This window comes from Eulemur rufifrons, chromosome 18, assembly GCF_041146395.1.
Source record: "Eulemur rufifrons isolate Redbay chromosome 18, OSU_ERuf_1, whole genome shotgun sequence".
Lineage (NCBI taxonomy): Eukaryota > Metazoa > Chordata > Mammalia > Primates > Lemuridae > Eulemur > Eulemur rufifrons.
In genome coordinates, this window is record NC_091000.1 from 2,287,255 (window position 1) to 2,309,498 (window position 22,244).

The following is a 22,244-nucleotide window of genomic DNA, read 5'->3' on the forward strand; positions in this document are numbered from 1 at the left end:
TATTACATGGCTTCTGTAGGCGACCAGGGGCTTTCGTTTGTCGTATCTCTCTCTGACGAGACTGTAATGTACGCTAAGTAAGCCAGCGTAAGGGTCTGTCTTCAATGGTGAAGGCAACCACCCTTCCAGTTTCTTGTATTAATATATCTTTTCAGAGATACCGTATTCATCTGCAAGCTAATAGTGTGTTGTATATTCATTCCCCTCCGGATGTTAGCATACTCTACCGTATTTTTTGTTTAACTGTGTATCTCGGAGATGTTTCCATGTCTACATGTAACTTTCCCACTCCCTTTTATGGTTACACGGTATTCTGCTGCACAGATTTACCATAATTCATTGAACCAGTTCCATATTGATGAACATTTAGGTTGTTTCCAATATTTGGCTATTACAAACAATACTGTAAGAATATGGTACAGTCATTTTATACTTGATGATTAAGTATGTCTGGAAGACAAATTCTTAAAAGTAGAATGGATAAATGCATTTGTAATTTTGATATTTTCTATATTGCTTTCCCTATGTTTTATCAAATTACATTCTCATCAGCAAAATATTGAGTGCTTCTCATTTTGTCAGCACGATTTCAAATTTTTTCAGTTTCCCAGTTTTACAGGTGAAGATCATATTTCACTGCTGTTAATGTGCATTTACATCAGGAATGAGGGGGAACATCTTTGAGTTTGTTTGAATTCCTTTTATGATGAACTGTCTGGTTGTGGGCAAGAGATCGGACTGCTGTGGTGGCTTCAGCTCAAAGGGTGTGTGGTCACACGAGTCATGTCTGGACATGCGTGGCTCGGGCTGCCAGGAAGGCTGCAAGTTTACCAGGGCTCAGCCTCCTCCTTCCTTCTTCCCTGTATCAGTACGTGTCGCCCACCTTTATAGGTCACCTGTGGCTTGTACTGTAAATATTTTAACATTTTCTGTATGTTATGATGTTTTGACATATTAAAAAAAAATCAAAACCTTTCTGACGGGGGAGAGGCTCCTTCAGGGACCGGCCACTTCTTACAGATAACAAAGGCCCAGCGGGGAACATGCCGTTGATATGCAAATTAGCCAGCCCGGAGTCCCAGCTCCTCCACCTGGCCTGCACATCCCAGCAGACAACATCCCTCCGCCCAACCGCCCCAGGCCAGGTACCAGGCACCTAGGGACCACCCTACAGCCAGAGCCTGGCGAAGTTATTCACACTGGCCAGTCCCCAACTGTTCACCCCACTCTGCTGGGCCCCCCTGCGGACACCCCAGTAGCCCGGGCCTTTCCTTTGCTGCTGTCTTCCACCTCCCGGCCACCCTGGTGTCCTTTCCACATGGCCCTGCAAGGTGCACTGTGCCTTCTGTCCCTAGGACCCGCAAGTGGAACACGCTTTGTTTTTCCTGAGCCTCTCCTCTGGTGGCCACACCTGACTGACCGTCTCACAAAATCCAACAATGACTCAAGACAGCTGCCGCCCACCTGCACTGCAGGCCGGAGCGGGGGTGCTTCCTCCTCCTAAAGAGCTTTGCCAGAAGGCCCCTTTAACATTTCAGCTTCTATCTCAGCAAGAATTTAGCTAGCAGCACGGCTGCACTTAACGTTAGGGGAGACTGGAAAATGAGCTGCTTAACTGAGCACCTTGCCCTGAGATCAGTTAATAAGAGAGAAGAGGAAAACGAATGTATTATTGAGAGGCAATTCACAAATCCTCAGTCAGTTTTACTTTTGGGTTTTTGTTCTTATGTGTAGAAGCTTTTTATATGTAAAGGAAATTATCTCTTTGCTACGGGAGTTACAAATAGTTTTCTGTTATGCTTTTGACCTTGATTATGGTATTTTGTCATGTAAATATTTTCCTGTAGTTGGATTTATCAACATTTTTTTATATAGTTTCTGGATTTTGGTTATATTACATTTAGGAAGGCCTTCCCATGCCAAAGCCTCTCATGGTTTCTTCTAGTGCTTCTGTAAGGATTCAGAGTGTGAACGATTCAACCCCAAGGCAGAAAACCTCTTGGAACCAAACTTCTACCTAAGGTGTGAGCAAGAGTGGTGGTGGCTGGGTCACCCACACCGGCTGGGACAGTCTGACCCTACGACAGCAGTATTGAATGGTGGCTCAAAGACCAAGGGCAAATTAGGCCCCTTTAGCTACTGCGCGGATCACTGCAGTCCAGTAAGAACTGACACTGGGTGAGATCTGAGATGCAAATCGAAACAGCCATGGCAGACAGTTATTAGTAGGAAACCAAAGAAATGTTCATTTGTAAACCAGAGAGAGGATATTTTAAAACTGTTCACACTGGCAGGCTACTGCTCAGTCCAGTAGCTCCTTCCTGCCTCTGGTGATAATCACTAACGGGCAAAGCCCCCCACGAAGCCCCCGTACGGCCTGGAGTCACGGGAGTTAGGGCCACTCCCTTTTGATGAGCCTGGACATCGGCTAATCTATAAATATCCTCGTTTATTTTGGTAGGATGGCAAATTCTTTTTCTCAGAAAGGAGTAATTTTAATAGGATGCTACATTAATTTGATTGGTTCAAAACACATTTTGTCTTTTTTTTTTTTATATTTACTTGATAAGAGATAGTCTCTTGCCCTGTTGGCAGGCTGGAGTGCAGTGGTGCAATCATAGCTCACTGCAGCCTCCAACTCCTGGGCTCAAGCGATTCTCCTGCCTCAGCCTCCCAAATAGCTGGGACTACAGGTGTGCGCCACCACACCCAGCTAATTTTTTTATTTTTTGTAGAGACGGGGTCTCACTCTGTTGCCCAGGCTGGTCTCAAACTCCTGGACTCTAGTGCTCCTCCCACCTTGGCCTCCCAGAGTGCTGGGATTACAGACGTGAGGCCCCATGCCTGCTCAAAATTTCACATGGATACACACAAAGAGTTGTTCCACTTAGTCAAACACCTATTAAAAGCACTTTCCAAACCTGAATTCCAATGTTGCTTATAGCTCTGAATTGAAATATTCACTTGAACTTCCAGAGGTATGAAAATGTCCCATTATGACAGGAACAGAAAGTTACAGGATTAACAGTTGGAAACATCACCTTAATTTGTTCCTTCTAAATCCAATTAGACCTGGAAAGGCACCGTGTCCCAGACTCCAAGAAGCGAGATGAGATGTTTGAAACCAGAGAACGAGGACTGCCACGCGTCAAACAGCACTTTCCAGAGCAGCGACTTCATCCTTCATCTCCTCCTCTCCTTCACCCGGGGGGGGGGGGCAGTCAAGGCAGAAACAGCAGGAAACTATTAATAATCAGCTTGCCCAGGTGATCACAAACGTAGTATTTGGCAAAGCTACGGTGCAACCTAGAATTCATGAGTTTTAATTCTGATAAGTAATTTGACAGTAACCAAAAGTTAACAGGAAAATATTTTTTAACACGACTTACATGGTCCTTTCATTTCGTGGAAGCTAACATCGTGGTGAGTCTCCAGACTGTGTCCCCAGCCGACCGGGGGCTCTCACAGGGCTGGTCACAGGCCTACCACTCCCCCGTGAGGCAACCCCAGCACTCACCAGATCAGTTTAGTAGCCTGAGGGGAGACAAGGGAGCAGGAGTGTCACAGCACCTGTGAGACCGTTCCACAAACTCTCTCGAGAAGACTTCAAGCTTCTTGGAGAACTGAACAAATAGGGTTTATTAGCTGGAGAGAGAAAATGTGTCACAGTCTCCAAACTGATTCTTGTAGACACCTTCTGTTTGAGGCACATGCATAGAATTTTTATGAAGTAAAAATTGGGTCAAATGTGTGCCAGGTTGGAAAAAAAAAAAAAAAAAGCAGAATTTGAAGGACTGACACAAGGGACACATAAAGGTTGAACATCAAATTTTAATCTCAAAACCTTTTATCCAGTCCTCAAATTATTAACATGACAAGGAATGATAAGCTGCAATTTTATCATTACCGTATCACTGCGTAACAAGCCCTTGTTACAAAATCTCCATCTACTGTCTCCAAAAAACCAATAGAAAACCCATACATTATATTAACTAATGATCTATTAACAGATGAAATTTTAGCCAACTTTATACCAGGAAACTATTAACAGAGGTACTTCAATCACATAGCTTAAAATATGGAGAAAAGACAGGTAAAAAATTATCTTAACCTGTAGTAGTCTTTTTACTTTTTAAAATTTTTATAAAATACACTAATTTCCCAAAATAAAGAATATTATGACACATTGGTGTCAACTTACACAGATGAAAGCTGATGCCAGCTTTTTTTCCTAACTAAAGTTCATTTCACCAAACTTTTATATATTACATGAATATCGAAGTATTTAAAAAAAATTCAACACACAGGAACATAATGTACAGTGTTTTATTTTTTTAAAAAAAGGTTAATTTAGGAATGATTTTATTTTCAACCACATATCTTTTTAAGACCATGAAGCCTCTTGTCATCGCAAGAAGACTTTTTAGTTCACGTCTCTATTTCTCAGTTTTAATTCTTAAAAGTAAAAAAAGAAAAGGTTTATTTAGTTATTGATTGGCCATGAGAAAACCGTGGTAACGACCTTATTCACCGCCAGCTGTCTTGCCTCCTTCTGTTTTCAGGACTACCCGGACCCACAACTGCGTGGCCCTGCGATGACACTGGTCGGGGAGGCCAGTGACACATCAAAGAGCGGATAGAAAAAGACGGGCGCAGCTGGATCCGGCCACAATTGTAAGGTGTGGGCACAGTCACTCGTGCCAAACCCTCCCGAGCTTCTGCACGACAGCCACAGGAGTGGCCTCCCGGGTAAACCCGTCCCTGCCGTCTGTCTGAGGGGAGGGCATGAAAGGGCATCTTCACCCATGACTCACGTCATGGCTGAGGGACGCCTTAGCCAGAGGGGCAGCTGCCTGCACGCAAGAGACCGTAGTCGGCAGTGTCTTCAGAGTTGGGAAGAGAACACTGTTTATTTTACACCTCCTGCCTTGGTCGATTCCGAGCGCAAACCCACCTCCACAGGAAACGGCAATGAAATATACACACCATGCACAGTCCACGTGACCTCGGAATCCGGTTGCGCATGCAAGACGTGGGGATAGAGTCACGATGGATGAATGGAAACGTTCACAGTGTTTCTGACAGCCTTTGACTTTACACAAGCGCATCACAGACCACCACTATCTCACAACGTCTGACTGGCCCGGCATGCACACGGCTTGGGGTAAAACGGGAAATGACGGTTCACAGTCATTCTCGGACAGTGGGTACAACTGCAATTTTCTCCACTTTCCAACAAATGAATTGAGCTGCTTCTGCTATAAAACTAGATACATTTCTGAATACATTTCTTCAAGGGTTGTGCTTTATTCTTCCCTAATCACTTCACTGATTTCATTCTAGGAAACCTAAAAACCCACAAAATGAAATTGAGGACTAGGTCTTAAGGGTGATTCCTGACCACACTAGAAAGATGGGGAGCCACTAACTTCTCTCGTCTTGAGTTTCTGTCTCCCTACCCCAGGCCCTTAAGGATACTGATTCAGCTGAACGTTCCGTTTCCCAAAGAAGGAAACCAAATCAGAGTACTGTCATTTCTGTCTTATAGAAGCAAAACACAACCCCAAACTATAATGGTGAGGGGCCGGGGGCCAGGGGCGGGGAAGATGCAGTCTACGTCAAAACGAACCTCTTGCTCTCAACAGGAGATAATCCAGCTTCTCCTTAGCTATCATTTCATAAATTAATAATTTCTTAAGATCATAATCTGAAGAATTTATCTATCATAAGAAAAGTTCAAGTTTAAAAAAGCAAATAAATTAGTTAAGCCTTGTAAACAATTGTCCATTTTAGTTATATATCTTTAAAAAAAAAGTTTCTCTGTAGAGTAAATCAGACAGTACAAGGCACACCTTACACGCCAGAGTCCCAGCGACCAACGCACACAACCCCCTCCCCACTGCGCTCGCTGGTGTGACCGTGCCGGGGCCGGGTCACTCGCTGACCCTCCGCTCGCTCCCGACCGTCTGCTAGTCCACACATGTGCCCTTTCCGTTACACTGCGTTGTGCTATTTTGTCGTGTGATGTGACGGCTAAGCCTTCTCCGCGCTGGTTCCTCAGATGTTTTCCACAAAGCTTCCTGGGAAGAGGCCGGTTTTCCCGTTACGCTGCAAGGTGCCTTTGAACCAGCCATCCTCTCGCTTTTTATGCACAAACACAATGTCTCCTTCTTTGAGTTCGAGTTCCGCCTCGCTCTGGGGAGGATAGGAAACCACCACCCTGTGCCTACGAGAGAGAGAGAGAGAGAGAGAGAGAGAGAGGTTTGGTTAAGCCTGTTCAAAGCGGCGATTAAAAACAATGACGCACTATCGGTGTGCACGAGCCTTCGCCATACACAGAACAGAAACAGCACGGATCCGTTCATAGCCGTCTGTGAAACAACCCAAAATGCAGCTTTTTACTGCTGAGCAGAGACCAGCGTGACAAAGACGGGGCTGGGCTGTGCACGTCGGCCCACTGCTGACGGCCCAGACCGGTTCCTCTGTGTGACCCGTACGGGGGGAACCATCCCCGCCCCTTCCTCATGTTTGTGTCTTTGCCACACGGAAGGGAGAGTCTTGTTCCGTTTTCCAGGAGGGGAACCATTTCTGTCATCTCCCAGAAGAGAGGGTGAACTAATTTGCTGGTGAGACTGGAGACGCAGCTGGGTTCGGCCCTCTCTGAGCTGCTGCCTCTGTGTTCTTAGCACAGAGAGGTCAGGGGTCAGGGGTCAGGGCTGCCTGCTGGAGGTGAGTCTGGAAGTCTGTCTCTGTCCCTTATGCTGGAGTTGGACACGAGTGAGCAGCAATTCTGAGGATCCTCCTCGGCCCTTCGTGCCCAAATTCTGCCTGAGGACGGTGGCCCCACGGTCTGGACGTGTTGGGTGGACGGTGACCACAGCTCAACCCGACACCACCAGGCACGAGGCCGACGTTCTCATCTCTGTCAGGCCGGCATCTGTGTCTGCTCCGTGTGGCTCTCAGACACCTCAGAGGTCAGTGGGAAAAGGCAAAGCATCACTCAGAACCGCAGAAGCCTTGTCAGTTTAATGGTGTTTGTCCCGCTGCCCCCATGCTCTTCCTCCAAAGGCAGAGTTATGTTTCTATGTTCCGTATCCTTTTATCCTCCTCTATTACTTCTCTCCTTTACTCCTCTCTTGCTGTTCCCGACCAAAGGAGAAAAGCATGGTGTCTGGCAGCCCACCTCCGAGACAGCCAGCAGCCCACACTCCCTGGCGTCCACACTCCTGGGCAGTCTCCTGCCGCAACGCACAGGGACCACCCACGTGACCAACCAACACCACGAAAAGGACAGTGTGATTTCCGTGGCTGGGTCCTAAAAGGCAGTGTGGCTTCCACGTCACTTTCCCTTGGATCAGTCACTCGGGGGAGATCAGTGCCGTGTGGTGACATCTCTGAGGAGAGCACCATGGTGGGCGCTGAAGCCTCCTCCCAACCCCCAAACCCCGACATAGTGAGCGACTCAGCACCGTGGAAGAGGCCCCTCCAGCCCCAGCCAGGCGCCAGCTCGGCCGACGTCCTGACTGCGACCTCAAGGAATACCCTAAGCCACAGTCACCAAGCTAAGCTGCTCCCCAATGACTTGACCCACAGACACTGTGAAATAATAAATGTTTACTATTGTTTTAAGCCACTGAGTTTTGGGAGTAATTTGTCGCACAGCGATAGGTTACTAATAAACGACGACATATCTTTCTCTGTGTGACGCTAAGTAATGGGTATTTAGTCACAAAGGTGACTGAGTTCTATTTTCATTTGGTTCTCGAAGTCAGAAAATGAGTTTATAGCCTCCCAAGGACCTGCCCTTGACTGAAAGTGAGGGAGGTTATGGCTTGAAAATGAGAGCCAAGTTCTACACAATTCCCCAAAACTTCGGAAACCCATTAGAGCCTCGTCCTTTCACCTCTCCCCATGCCATAAAAACCAGCACATGAGGCCAGGCACAGCGGCTCAGCCTGTGGTCCCAGCGCTTAGGGAGGCCGCGGCGGGAGGATCACGTGAGCTGAGGAGTTCAAGGCTGCAGTGAGCCGCGATCGGGCCACTGCTCTCCAGCCTGGGCAACAGAGCGAGACCTTGTCTCTTAAAAAAACAACAACAAAAACCAGAACCACTCATATTAAGAAAGACCACAGTGAGAGTTCCAGATTATTACACTACAAAAAGCGCATCTCTGCCGAGGCTAAGTGGCTGTCCAGACGATTCCTGAGCTCCTTTGGGCACAGGGACCAAACTACACTCCAAGATCCGAAGGAAAAGCACACCACACAGGCTGGCTTATCATTTCCAAGGAAGGTCCGGCCAACTCAAACACGAACATTCAGAGCACAGGCTGCGGGTTCCACCGAGCATGGAATGAGGGGGAGGCCCCGCAGTGTGGCAGCAGCTCTGGCCTGGGGGTGGCTCAGCCTTTACAGCCAGCCAGAGTGGTTTAATTTGGGGCTGGTTATCTCGGCCCTCTTGGTCTCAGCTTCCTCATCTGGAGAACAGGACCACAGTGGGTTAAACAAGTATTTAACATGTAGCATAGTGACATGGTAAGAATCATGCTCTTAAAACAGTGTTTGGCACATAGTTCAATCCCACCATGCTACCCCCCGTTACGGTCATGTGGCTCAGGCAGGCGGCAGGGTGGTGGCATTGCAGGGAGGGGACGGAGGGGCCGGGCAGGGACTGGCCACCTCCAACCAGGAAACAAACTCCGGCCACAGCCTGAACAGCTTCCTGATAAGACTTGACACGGTTAGGGTTTTGCAATCCCTTCTCTGATATCTTTAAAAGCAAGACAAATAATTTCATCATGGATTTATCTGAAGGAAGGATCTAGATGAGATTTCTCAAGTCTGATGTCAACATGCCAAAAATCCGTGTAAAAAGTAATGATGTAGTTGCCATTTGGGGCAAGTTAAAATTTAAAGCAAAGCTTTACAATTCTGGGAAAAAAATGTACGAGTGACTCAAAACATATTCAGAGTAGTTCTCTCATGAGATGTATTCCCTACTGGTTCTCGGCGAGCTGCCTTGAAGGTGAAATGGAACAAAAATAGTTCTTGAAAAACTTGAAGTGAATTAGATTAATATATGCATTTTATAAAATGTACTAAACCAATTTTGTCAAAAAAATTTTTTTGAGCTCTATCTGCTGCCGGGCTAAGAACATAATCTTCCTGCCAAGTTCCCAGTGGGAGCAAATTTTCACTGCTGAGTTTTATAAACCTCTGGGGGCGTGGAATGAGAACCTGTGCGCATAATGGAAACTGTGACACAGGCGAGATCACATGCAGACTGCCAGGTGCGGCAGTAACAGACTCCACACAGCAATCTCCCAGCTCAGACCCTGGGCTCCAGCCTCGTGAGGCGGTTCACACAGGAATTTCTAATACAGATGCGAACGGCCAAATACTGGCGCAACTGGCCAACTATTCCAGGCACGGAAAGGCTTTGCCAAGTCCAATGGTTCCAGACCAGCCGGCAGATGTGAGGCACAGCTGCAGGGGCCCCTGCATCTGCTTCTCCACCCTCTGCCTCACTCGGATTGTGCTCGTCTTTACGCACACAGGGCTTTGGAGAAGCTCGGAACCTTAGGAGTCAAAGACGGCCCTCCCACGATCGCTGTGCTCCTGCTGATCCACTCCTCTTCATTGTCACTGTCACCATCCTGGATGACGACCTCATTGCCAGTCACCTGGTCAAGTCATCTGCCTGCCCTTCCTGCCTCCAATCTCTTCCTGTCCCCAATCCAGTCTACACAGACCCACGGGAAAATATTCTTAAGTGGCAGCTCTATCTGCAGGTCCCCACTGCTAAACACCACCATTAACAGCTCCCAGTGCCGTGCGTGAGGTTAATCTCAGCCTGGTGCGCAAAGCCCTCGATGACTGGGCCTTAACCTCTCTCTATAGGTGCAGCTACTAGTATCACCTCGAGCACACCAAACAATCCCCCAAGCCAGAAAATGTCCCCCGAACAAGGACGTCACTTCTCCCGCGCAGACCCTGGCTCACACAGGTCCTCCCACTGGGACTTTCCCGTGACGATCTCTCTGCCCATCCTCTCAAGGCCTGGCTCCAGTTCCCCCTGGGCAATGTCCAGCCCCAGGGCTGGAGGTAATGTCATGCTTTGTTAATCCCAGAGGCCTCCACATATATTTCTTACAGCACTTTGCACAGTCTACACTGTACTACTGCGGTCTGTGTCCCTGCCTCGGTCATTCTCCTGGTCCATAAGCTGCGTGAAGGGTGAGACGATGCCAAATTCACTTTCTATGCCTCGTACCACTTAGCACAGCACATACAATAATTCTTAATAAGCATGCCAAGTGACAAAAAGAAAAGGCCTAATTGTATAGTAAATCTGTTAAAATGTACTAAGCTCCTTAAAAAGGGATGGAATTCCGACACACGCTACAACATGGATGAACCTTAGAAACACTGTGCTAAGTGAAATAAGCCCCACATACATGCACACACGTGCACACACACAGACAAATAGCGTATGGTTCCATTTACGAGGTACCCAGGACCGTCACTCATAGAACGCAGAAGGGCAGGTCCCCGGGCCTGGTGGGAGGGATGAGGAGTTGGTGTTGAGTGGACACAGGCTCCGTTTGGGATGGCGGACGTTCTGGAGATGGGCCGTGGGGGATGGCTGCGCAACAACGTGAATGTACTTGATGCTACTGAGCTGCACACTTGAAAAAATGGTAAATTTTAGGTATATTTTACCACAATTAAAAAAATAAGATGAGCGAATGAATGAAAGAAAATGGAAAGATTTTTAAAAAAAGAGAAAAAAAACGTACAAAGCTGACTGGCACCGTGGTTGCTGGACAGCCGCCTCCCACGCTTGGCCTGGAACAGGCCTCTGCCTCTCGGCGGCCGTGCGACCCCGCCTCAGCTTTTGTGGCGGTTACCAGGGTGGAATTCGAGAACAGTCTTGGCACATAAGGAAGTTCCACTGACATCTGATGCCAGCCTGCTTGGTTTGGGCTACAGTATCCCAGCTTCCATCTGAATGGTCACTTGCGATCTTTTACTAGTATAAATCTTCTATTTCCTTAATTCTTCTGGCCTCTCTGGTGTTCTCTGTCATTCACATGTTCTTGTGTCTCATCTCCCCCCATGTGGCTCTGGGAGGCACCAGTTCTCGCTCTGGCCTGGGTGAGTGACCACGTGCTGCCGTCTGCCACCTGCCGCAGCCACCTCACGTCCAGTTCAGTGTCTCACTGGCGAAACCAGCTTGCTCGAGTCCAAGTGAATTATGTCCATGGCTTCGCCCAGTGGGTTCATTGTCACCGACTCAAAGAAATTAATCACGCTGGTTAAGCCCGACAGCCTTTCTGTGAATCTCTCTCTATCCAATTTGTATGTTTCCAGTGTTCTAGCTTAATCCCTGACCAAAGATCACAGGTTCTCTTCCACTTTAGGAGATGGGCTTATAGGGATGAGGTTAACAATTTAATTCCTAAATTAAAAAATACACACGGATAAAGATGACTTGCTGTGTATCCCTAAGCCTCCCCTTTTTTTTTAGGAGGAAACAAACAGACCCTGTCACACATACTTCCTTTGATTTGCCATCCCTTCTGAAATATTTTATCTCCACTTTCTCTTTGCAATTGCCTAATCATTTTTTCCCAATCCCTCTAAAATAGAGCCTAAAATATTTGTTCTATTATTTCTGCTGTCATCAATTATACATTTTCTGCCTCCAGGATACAGCGCTATTTCTTGCTTGTTTTCTTCAGCCTCTAACACACACAAAGAATCCTCTTGTTCCCCGGAGGATTCTCTGGGCTGACACAGACTCGTCGCTCACTTCAAGGCTCGTCCTGCCCTACTACGAGGCTGCTGAGTCTTTATACCACCAGGTGCTTCTTTCCACTGCCATGCCGGCTGTCCTGGTCACCTCCTCCTGCTCTGGAAATACGGGACAGGGCCACGGCTGGAGAGGAGCCTGCAGGCTTGTTCTCATTACAGGCTGTCGATGAGTCACATCTCACACTGTCCCAACAGTTCACACCGAAAAATATTTCAATGAAATTCTAGCAGTAAAAGTTCTACCAAAAGCGCCCCAGGCTTCTGCGATGTGCCGGGGCAAGAGTTGTTATCTGTGTTGGGAATCGAGGGACTGTAAGATTCTGAAATGCTTCCTGAATCACACTGATGTGACAGCTAATCTTTCCTTCATTGTTAGCATTAAGTACTTCTCATTGTGTTGAAATGTTTGAAATAGGAAAACAGGTAATCCTTAAACTATATATACTTGGTAGCTTTTAATTAACCGAAAAACTCATTCCCAGTGAGTAACAGAACCTTTTCTGTATGTTTGCTCACATTTTTCCTGTTGTTTTTACAGTCAGATCTATGAATCCAAGTTCAATACACACTGCTGCCACCACTGTAGGAAAGAGCTGTGGGAAGCTGCTCCGGCTGGCAATTATGTGTAATATCCCATCGAACATATGGATTATGGAAACATAAGCTTGGGCAGAGATCTTCTCCAAAGACCCCTTTCCCACTCGTAAAAACTGGAATGCTGCATAGAAAACCCGCCAGAGCATCCCGGAGTGCCCGGGCTACCTGTCCCGCCATCAAACCCTCCGCGTTCCCGCCCCATGCACCCCTCGCTCCCCGAACCGTCGTCACCCATCTGCGCCAGCGATTCCACCCCCTCAGATGATCTGAACCGCGGGAGCCGCTGCTAGAAACACCGCTCCAAGAGGAAGGGGCCGGAATGCAGGAGCCACAGGGACAAGGACAGCTGGCAACTGAGAAGGAATGCGTGGGGGGCGGGGGCAGGGTGCCGGGGCCGGTGCCCAGGGAGAGTCTGGGCAGACTGACCGTCACGCACAGCAGTCACACAAATACCACAGGTGACAGGGAACGCAGCAGAGGGGCCCTCGGGGCACGAAGGAGAAAGTGCAGATCGATGTCTGGAGGGACAGCGCGAGCCTTTGTGACCAGGAGAAAGACAACAAGGAGCTGGACCGACTCCAGGGCAGCAGGACGTCCCCGGAGAGCAGCCCAACACCGAGGGACAGAGGCCGACGCCCAGAGCAGAGGATTAAGTGAATTCTGGACAAAATTTCAGAGCTTTCCCGAGAGCACAGTGGACGAGAGGAAAGATAGAACGATTTCATTTGTAGAAAGCGAATACTTTTTTTAGGGTGATGTCTCATTTCAAAACAGACTTTATAAGGCTTAAACTCCAAAAAATTATTTCACCTCACTATAAGAATATATAATGAATCATGTACTTTGTATGTAGGGTACGTAGGTTACTGGAGGTTTATTCTTTTCTATTTTTCATAGTTTAAGTAAAAAGCATGCCCCAAAATCACACGAATGAAGGCCTCAGATTTGGTGGATACAGACGTTCACATGGCGCCACCTGAAATGCAGACGTCAGGTGAGTTTAAGTCACTTGGAAGTGTAATACTTCAGTAAGATTTCACATCAGCAGCACAGGAAGTGCCACCAAAAAGGCAATACCTCCACAAATGAGAAATCTTCTTTCTTTATAAAATTCAGGTACACTGGCCAGGCGCGGTGGCTCACGCCTGTAATCCTAGCACTCTGGGAGGCCGAGGTGGGCGGATCGTTTGAGCTCAGGAGTTCGAGACCAGCCTGAGCAAGAGCGAGACCCCACCTCTACTAAAAATAGAAAGAAATTATATGGACAGCTAAAAAATATATATAGAAAAAATTAGCCGGGCATGGTGGCGCATGCCTGTAGTCCCAGCTACTCGGGAGGCTGAGACAGGAGGATCACTTGAGCTCAGGAGTTTGAGGTTGCTGTGAGCTAGGCTGACGCCACGGCACTCACTCTAGCCTGGGCAACAGAGTGAGACTCTGTCTCAAAAAAAAAAAAAAAAAATTCAGGTACAGAGGAAATGAGGCTGATAGAATAAAACAGATGCTACTTGAAACAAATTTATATGTTTATATGTTATGTGAAAATAGTCCACTTAGCGTACTTCATGATGTCTTCTTGGGTAACAGTGTTTCATTTTTCGGTTTCTATAACCCAAGTATGTATTTGTCTTATTAAATATATTTTCCTTCGTGACACAAGCCGAGCACCAAGTGTCTGTGTCAGACAACTGCTCCTGCTCGAGGCCAGAGTCGCCAGAACAGGCCCCGCCCCTGCCGGGTCCGGAGGGGAGTCGGGCTGCGGCTGGGGACTCGGCCCCCCTCTGGCTCAGGGACAAGGGGACCCCTCTCAGCGGGCAGATGCTCCAGCCCTTCACAGCCAGCGGGCAACGATGTCAACCTTTAATAAAAAAGGAAAGGACCAAAAAAGGGAGCGGCTGCTGACGACGGCAGAGGCGAGGAGGAGGACGCGAATTTGAACCCGTTTCTAGCGACTGACAGGTTTCCTCTGGATGCAATTCCGAGGGGCTGACTGAAGAAGATAAAGGAGAAGGCGGCTGGGGGGACCTCCCCCACATAAGAAATGGGAGGAAAAAGGACACAGGATGTTGTAGCAAGTGGAAAAGAAAGTCAGAGCTTGGTGGTGGTTACAAATTCAGTTCAAAAACATATAGGAGGATGTGGACATATATCTTAATATCAGAATGAACACGCCGGCACACAGCCCGCCATGCAGTTTTAGCTTTCTGCTGGAATGACACTGAACTCACCTTTCGCAAACAACGGGCCTGGGCTCGCCCACGACGGGGCCGAGGGAGGAGCACGCCTGCCGGGGCGGGGGGGCGATGGGCACGGCCGAGTCCAGGGAACTCGCCTTCCGATGGAACGCGTCCTGCGCCAGGGCCGCTCCTGCGGCCACCGCTGCCACCGGGCCGTCCCCGTCCGTGGGGCAGGAGCTGGCCCTGCCGTGGCCACCGCCGAGGGCCAGCTCTGGACCCGCCGCTCCCTGCAGAGGCAGCTCGCTGCCACCCAGCTCCATCTCCAGGGTGGGTGACGCTGGAGGCGACACTCGGGGCTTGCGTTTGGTGGAGGCGCCAGAGAGCAACTTCAACAAACCCTTTTTCTCTTTCTAGAAAGAAAAAAAAGAATATGAGTTGGAGACGGACAGTACTATCGCTACTGTAATCTATAGAGCCTTCCAGTTTCAATGTTTGATTTGACCTTTTAAAATTATTTCTGTTGATATTTGATTACTCATAACCCGGCTAGCGATTTCTGGGTGGTGTGACCGCGACCTGTCACCACGCCTTCTCCCTTTCCGCCCGCACGTTTTTGTTGGTTTTGGACATTCCACCGTTCATTACTCTCTTTTGCTGAGGTCGGACAGGAAGATAAAAAGGATGTAAAACAAAAACCCCACTGATCCACCAATTCACATTTCAGGTTTGGTGAAAGCAGAAGCAGACATTTTAGGACGCAATGGAACTTTCAGATTCTGGACTGGATTTCAGGACACTGTGCCCCCTGGTCTCTAACCACACAGGGCTGCCCGTGAGCAACGAGACGAAAGCCCAGCCTCACAGCACCGCTCTCTGGGTCTCAGCCTCGGCTGTGTCGCCCACGGCGGTGGCCGGAGTTAAGGGCTAAACCACTTCTCACATGTCACCACCTCGATTAAATTTAACATGCCAGTAACAACGGAAGTCAAACCGTTTCTATTGTGCTGGAACCTCCTTGATCAGAAACCCAAAAATAATTCCACAAAATTTTAACAAAAAACTTCAGTATATTCATAAACAATTTTATGTCTTTTTGCAAGCAAATGCACAAATAAGAGTTGCGCCCAGGAATCTCCTTCTGCAGAAGCCATCTCTTCAAGTTTTATCTCTTTTGATACTTTGCTCTCTTTGCTCTGCTAGGGAAACCAGATCTCCCAACCCCCAGGAGCCAAACTGAGCTTAAAGACATCATCACTGTTTCGCTCAGATATCAACTGTATCATTAAGTCCTCTGAATGGAAACACTTCCCAGAGAACTCTCTCTCCAGAAAACTCGACAGGCAAATGGGAATTATTAAGGCCCACTAACAGGGAAACAGAATTATGAGGGACCCACTGAGGAATTTTTCTTGGGAATACGAGTTCATTCAGACCCAGTAAACCCCTTGGGGACGTAACTCTAAATCCACAACACCACAGTTCCAGTAGCGACAGTGTGGCAGAAAAAGGGAAGAGACAAAAGCAATCATTTCTCAGATAAGCAGGCGTCCCAGGGAAACCGCACCAGTCGCCACGTGCCTACAGCTGCTCACGGCACGTGTGAGCCCCTGGGCCTGAACTGGGAAGGGGGCTGGGGGGCTGGGCACAGGTGCCAAGCTCTCCTCCGTGCCGTGCGACCTGGCCACAGAGGACCAGAGCCGGCTGATCCGCCCCATCCCCCCCCTGCTGCCAGGCTGAGGAAGACCCTCCTGCATTTCTCCTCCAGGCCTGGCCTCGGCTGACCTTACTGGCGTTTGCTTCACCCACTGAGGCCCCGTTTTCCGAGGGGCTGCTACGTGCGCTCCAACAAATGCCCTCACAAACCTGGACCCCCTTCTTGAGTGCAGCGACCACACCTATGACCTCTGTATCTCACCCAGCACCGAGTGCAGGGCCCTCTACGGCTTAGAGACCAAGAAAATAGTGGAAGAGGATGAGACCAACAGGAGGAAGAAAAAATATTTAGCTAGTGCCAGGGCTAAGGAAATAAAAAAGGTTAATCTGGATTCCCCAAATCCAGAGGAAATACAGCCTTTCTTCCACACGACGGCCAGTGAAGTGGTCGGCCTGGACTCCTGCCAGGGCTGCTGCCACGCTCCTTGCCAAGAGCCTGAGGTCTGGAGGGCCAAGAAATGAGCTGGCAAAGAATAGTGCCCCATAGTTTCCGCTTCTAAGGTAACAGTCAGCTGTAACTTCCAGCTACTCCTGCCACGAGGTAAGAAAGCACATCCTAATCCCTGGAACCCCACCGGTCCAGTGAGAACATCAAGTCCATTGATAAATTACAATCTCAGCAAGCCACTGCTAAAGACATCGTTTAAAAGCTCAGTTCTGAGCGCTCATAAAAAAATATCAGATAACTGAATGGCACACAGGGAACAGTCTTTAAAGTGATTAAGAAGAAAGATGACTTGGTGGATGTAAAATGATTAAAGACATTAAATACAGCGTGCTTTAGTGACTTCTAAGGTTGTGTTATCACCATCAACCGATGCCAACTGCCCATGGAGCAGGAGGCAGAGGATTAGGTATGCGGCGGGTGGGGGGGCCGACACAGGAGAGACGCCACCCTCGGTTTAAAGAACTCCGCTTTTAGTATCATATTCTAATGTGTTTTTTTTTCCTCGCCACCCTCTAGAATTCCTATTCTGATGTTTTCTATGTTAGCAGAACAATGTGCCACATGAGACAGATAATTTTGCAAAATCAGATACTTATCATTTAAGAGCACCTTTGGTTTTTCAAAATCCAACAGCAGAAATGAAAACTATGGATGAATTAATAAAGATTACACTTCAGTAAAGCAATTTTAAAAATGTAATGTTAGCATGCATGAAAAAGGGGCATATCTTTTAACATAAACTTTAATAATTCATCTCGTGAGTTTTCCAAGAAATTATTCCCAGATGAAATAATGTTTTATAGTCATAATTTTTTCTTCAGAAGATTTGATGATTTAAAACAGCATCACATATTAAAAAAAAGAACTATCTGGGTCAGAAAATGATCAACAGATAACCAAAAGGAATAATTTTTACATACACAATCATTTCTCAACATCAACTTAATACCTTCCTATTAGTTGCGTAACAGGATAAGCCCAATATGGAAAACGTCAAGCAGAGCTCCTTCCCAAGCAAAAATGAACTGTATTTGAGCAACTCACAATTAACAACATTCTACACTTCCTCCCTACTCCTCTCTTTGCCCTCACATGTATACAGAAATTAACCAAAGACGGTCTTCCCGGGGTCATCAATAATCTACACAGTCAGGCTCCCAATAATCAGAGTCATCATTCTTAGGTGAGAAATCTAAATAAATTAATGCATGTGATTGTCTAATAATAATCACTCATATGTTCAACAAATATTTGCTAAAGTTCTAATATAAACAATGAGCTAGGCTCTGGGAATACAGCAGTGAATAAATAGTTCGCTTTCTCTAGCAGAAACACAAACATAGCTATACAATAAGTGCTCTGCAGAAAACTAAAGCAGGGTGGGGGCAGAGAAAAGAACCAGGAGATGCCGTCTGCGCCAGAGGGGTCAGGAAAGGCTGCTTTAAGGAAGTGCATGGAGGGAGGGGCCACGGGGAATTCTAGACACGGTTCAACACCACCAGGTTCAAGAATCTTGTTAAATGCTTTTACAAGAATTTCCATATTTATTCCTGGCAGCAATCTGATGAGATGGGAATCAATTATTATTCTCATTGCCTAAAATCACACTGCTAGTTAGGGGTGCAAGCGGGATTTGAACCAAGCCCACACACTTCTCCTGTGAGCTCAGCACAGGCAACACTTGTAGGAGCACACCTGCTTAGGGGAGCACTCCTGCTCAGGGGAGCACTCAGCGCAGACGCAGGTACCCAACGATGGTGGGTCACAAAGACTGCTCCCAGCCAAGTCAGTGTGAGGATCTGCACGGCCAAGACCTGATGCAGATCCAGGCAGGGCAGGGGCAGGAACAGTGAGCGAGTCCACTTAACACGGAGGGTGGGCTTCTCCTTAAGAAAAGAACACAGTGACTGCCACACTAGAAAAAAAATTTTTTCCTTGGGGCCACGGTGTTTTATTATGAAAATAGAATAAAAACTATGAAAACAAAATGATCCTTTCTAATTTAATGAAATATTTGTTATTTTTTATTGTTTTCTGCACATGAGTTGTATGCAATTAGACTGTCAATATTGACTGTAACAATGAGAATATCAACAATAAAATTTTCACGAACTAACTGCAGGCTTTTGCCCAGGGGCCACCTGTCACATAACACGTATGATACGGCATGGCAGCGTGAGTTGCCGGTGCACCATGTAGCTCCCAAGGTAAAGAGACGTGCGAGTTACATATGCCTCACAAGGCCCCATGCTCAAAACCAGCATGAGTTGAATACAACTCACATGGCAGTTAATGTGTTAAATGGTGAAACACACAATCTTGTTTCCAACAGCAAAGTAAGAACTGGGAGGAAGGAAAATCATTTGAGCAAACAAAATGATCAGTAAAGACTTTAAGAAAAGTGTTCGGAATAGAAGAGAATGAATAGGACCCTCTGCTTAAGAAAATCAAGATTAACAGGAAAGGTCCTCAAATAGCTGATTAATTGAAGAAAACCTGTGGTTGGCTCCTCAAGGGAGAGAGTCGTCAGGGATCTGGGGGTGGGAGGTTGGGGGGCCTACATGCTGAGCTTCGCGGCCCACCTGCAGGACGCCGTCTTTGAGGCGCACCCAGGACAGGGCAGACTGCGCCAGCCCCCTCCCTCCTGGGGAAATGCAGGGCAGAGCGGGAAGAGACCTGCACAGCCTCTCTGGAGACGACAAAGTCAGGGCTGGGGAAGGGAAGCACACGGGGTCGGGAGGCACCAGAGGCTGCTCCTCCGCCTTTTCTGAGGTGAGGGTAAAAACTTAGAGAATGTGAGAACAATTATACAATTGTGCTGAACAAAAGGATTTTTTTTTTTCCTGAATGAAAACTCAATATACCAAAATAATATGTTGTATTTTGGTATATAGGGGAAAAACATATACACTGTAATATTCGTGGTTTTCTTTGAAATCTCAGATCACATTTAGGCCTTCTGTTTGGACATCTGGATTTTCTCTAACTTCTAACTGAATATGTATAATCTAAAAATTTTTCTAAAAAAACACACACACAAAATATTCTTATATACCTATATTAAATATCTCACCAAGACTGGCAAACACATTGCCTAGGAACTAGCTGATCACATAACGAAGCCTTTGCACTGAGTATGAAGTTAGAAAAACACCCAGATGAAGCTGTTAAACTGACGACTGTGGACCGGTGACTGAAAGGCCCAGGATTCCAAACAAGTTACAGCCGAGATGAAACACGGCGTTTCAGATGCCTGTTCATCAAACCACAGGGCACAGACACCAAAGCTAGCTACACACTGTGACTCCGGGACAAAAACGTAGCTTCTGGAGATCCCTGAGACTTTGTGAGACAGGACTTCCAAATAAAATGTCACTGAAAGGGAACAGCCCGGTTAAGCAGCTGCAACAGCCCGATATGTACATGGAAAAGCTGACATGTCTGTAGAATACCGGCAGGGAACACCGGCCGTGGAACACCGGCCGTGGAACACCGGCCGTGGAACACCGGCAGGGAACACCGGCCGTGGAATACCGGCAGGGAACACTGGCCGTGGAACACCGGCCGTGGAATACCGGCCGGGAATACCGGCTGTGGAACACCGGCCGTGGAATGCCGGCAGGGAACACCGGCCGTGGAACACCGGCCGTGGAATACCAGTAGGGAATACTGGCCGTGGAACACCGGCCATGGAATACTGGCCGTGGAATACCGGCAGGGAACACCGGCTGTGGAACACCGGCCATGGAATACCAGCCGTGGAACACCGGCCGTGGAATACTGGCTGTGGAATGCCGGCAGGGAACACTGGCCATGGAACACCGGCCGTGGAATACCAGTAGGGAATACTGGCCGTGGAACACCGGCCGTGGAACACCAGCCATGGAATACCGGCCGTGGAATACCGGCAGGGAACACCGGCTGTGGAACACCGGCCATGGAATACCAGCCGTGGAACACCGGCCGTGGAATACTGGCTGTGGAATGCCGGCAGGGAACACTGGCCGTGGAACACCGGGCATGGAATACCGGCAGGGAATACTGGCCGTGGAACCCCGGCCGTGGTCCACAGCAGAGCGTCTGGGGCAGCAGACACGCCATCATCCGGGGGATAGTCCGGGCACTGCTGGTGGGTTTGAGTACATGGGTGACGATTACACAATGATGAGGGAAGACAGGAATAATGAGGGCATTGTCAAATACCAAGATATCTGCTGGAACTCTCAACTAAACTTAGAATCTGACGCATTTTTCCTTGACTTGCTGATGGTTTAATCTCTCGGAAAGTTGAGAGGCTGCCACTTTGGATCTCATTCTGATCAACCAGGGGGAAGGCAGAGCTCGGCAGGGGGTGGCGACATTCGGCTGGTGAAGCAGAAATATCGAGAACATGGAAGAAAGCACTGAAAGAGAAGCTGGCGATAGTCAGGTTTGAACTCTGAGGTTTAAAAGAGCTGATTTTAAATGTTCAAAGAAAATATATGCATGACCTGAAACGCAAAAGCGAAGATGCTTCAAGAGGAATGGGAGGGCTCTCAAAAATGAAATTCTAACCACACAATTGCAAATTATCCCTGCAGATGAAAAAAAACGTTGAGGCATCTAAAGGTACTGATGGGATCCCCCGGGGGGCAGCCTAATGGCTCAAATTTTTAAAGCACATGTACAAAAGATCAAGAAAGAGTCGCTAACAAAGAATGTAACATGGCCCACAGCAATCCAAGGAAGCTAAAGATCAGAATGAGGTTAAACTTGCAAAAATGCTAAAGACAAAAAAAAAATTTTTTTAAAGAGCTGTTTTAAAGTTATGTTTGAAACAAGAACAAGAAACGCAGACCTGCTGTGAAGGATGGTGGTTCTCAGATGGCCAGAAGAAAGGGAGGGACAGTCTTCAGACCGGCTGTGGGGTGAGAGTGGGATTGCAAGATCAAAGGACTACTCCTAGCAGGCTGAATGCACCCCAGCGTACGGAGAAAATTAACAGCCAACATGCAACCGTTAGTCTGGAGAGATCCTGGCAAATCCGGGATCTGGGTCAACTCCACAGGCAAAGGAGGGCCCACGTGGTCCCAGTGTTCAAAAAGATGCCAACAAAGCACTTTGCAGACCATCTTGGAAATCCTAGAACAGTATAAAATGAAAGGCTTGTGAGCACTCAAGAGAAGGCAATGACACCCTGACTCTCCCGGGAGACGCTTGCTGACGGTAAGTAACTGTGTGCATGGGAGGTCACGAAGGACGTGTAGATGTCCACGTGGCATTTGGCAAGTTCTCCCCTGATGTCTTTGCAGGTGCGATGCAGAAATGGAGGCTAAATAACACTCTAGTCATGAGGATTCAAGATGCTTGAAGTGACAATAATCATGGAATTATGGAATTTATATCAACCAGAATAAGTCTCTTTAGTGGACTTGAATATTAAATGAGGTAATGGATTTAAGAAGGGAAAATCTGAAGTCTGTGACATGAAGAACAGGTGAAAGAAACTTCAAG

General features: G+C 47.6%; 1 protein-coding gene across 1 annotated transcript in view; it reads right to left on the reverse strand.

Moving 5' to 3' along the window:
• Positions 1-3,813: 3,813 nt before the first annotated feature.
• Positions 3,814-22,244, reverse strand: part of SH3RF1 (SH3 domain containing ring finger 1) — a 150,117-nt gene continuing 131,686 nt past the window's right edge. Inside the window, exons 11-12 of the mRNA XM_069493716.1 lie at positions 14,642-15,000; positions 3,814-6,226 (exon numbers count right to left, since the gene is read on the reverse strand). Of these exons, the coding sequence (XP_069349817.1) occupies positions 6,058-6,226; positions 14,642-15,000 (528 nt within the window). The 3' untranslated portion in view covers positions 3,814-6,057. The remainder of the gene's footprint in view (positions 6,227-14,641; positions 15,001-22,244) is intronic.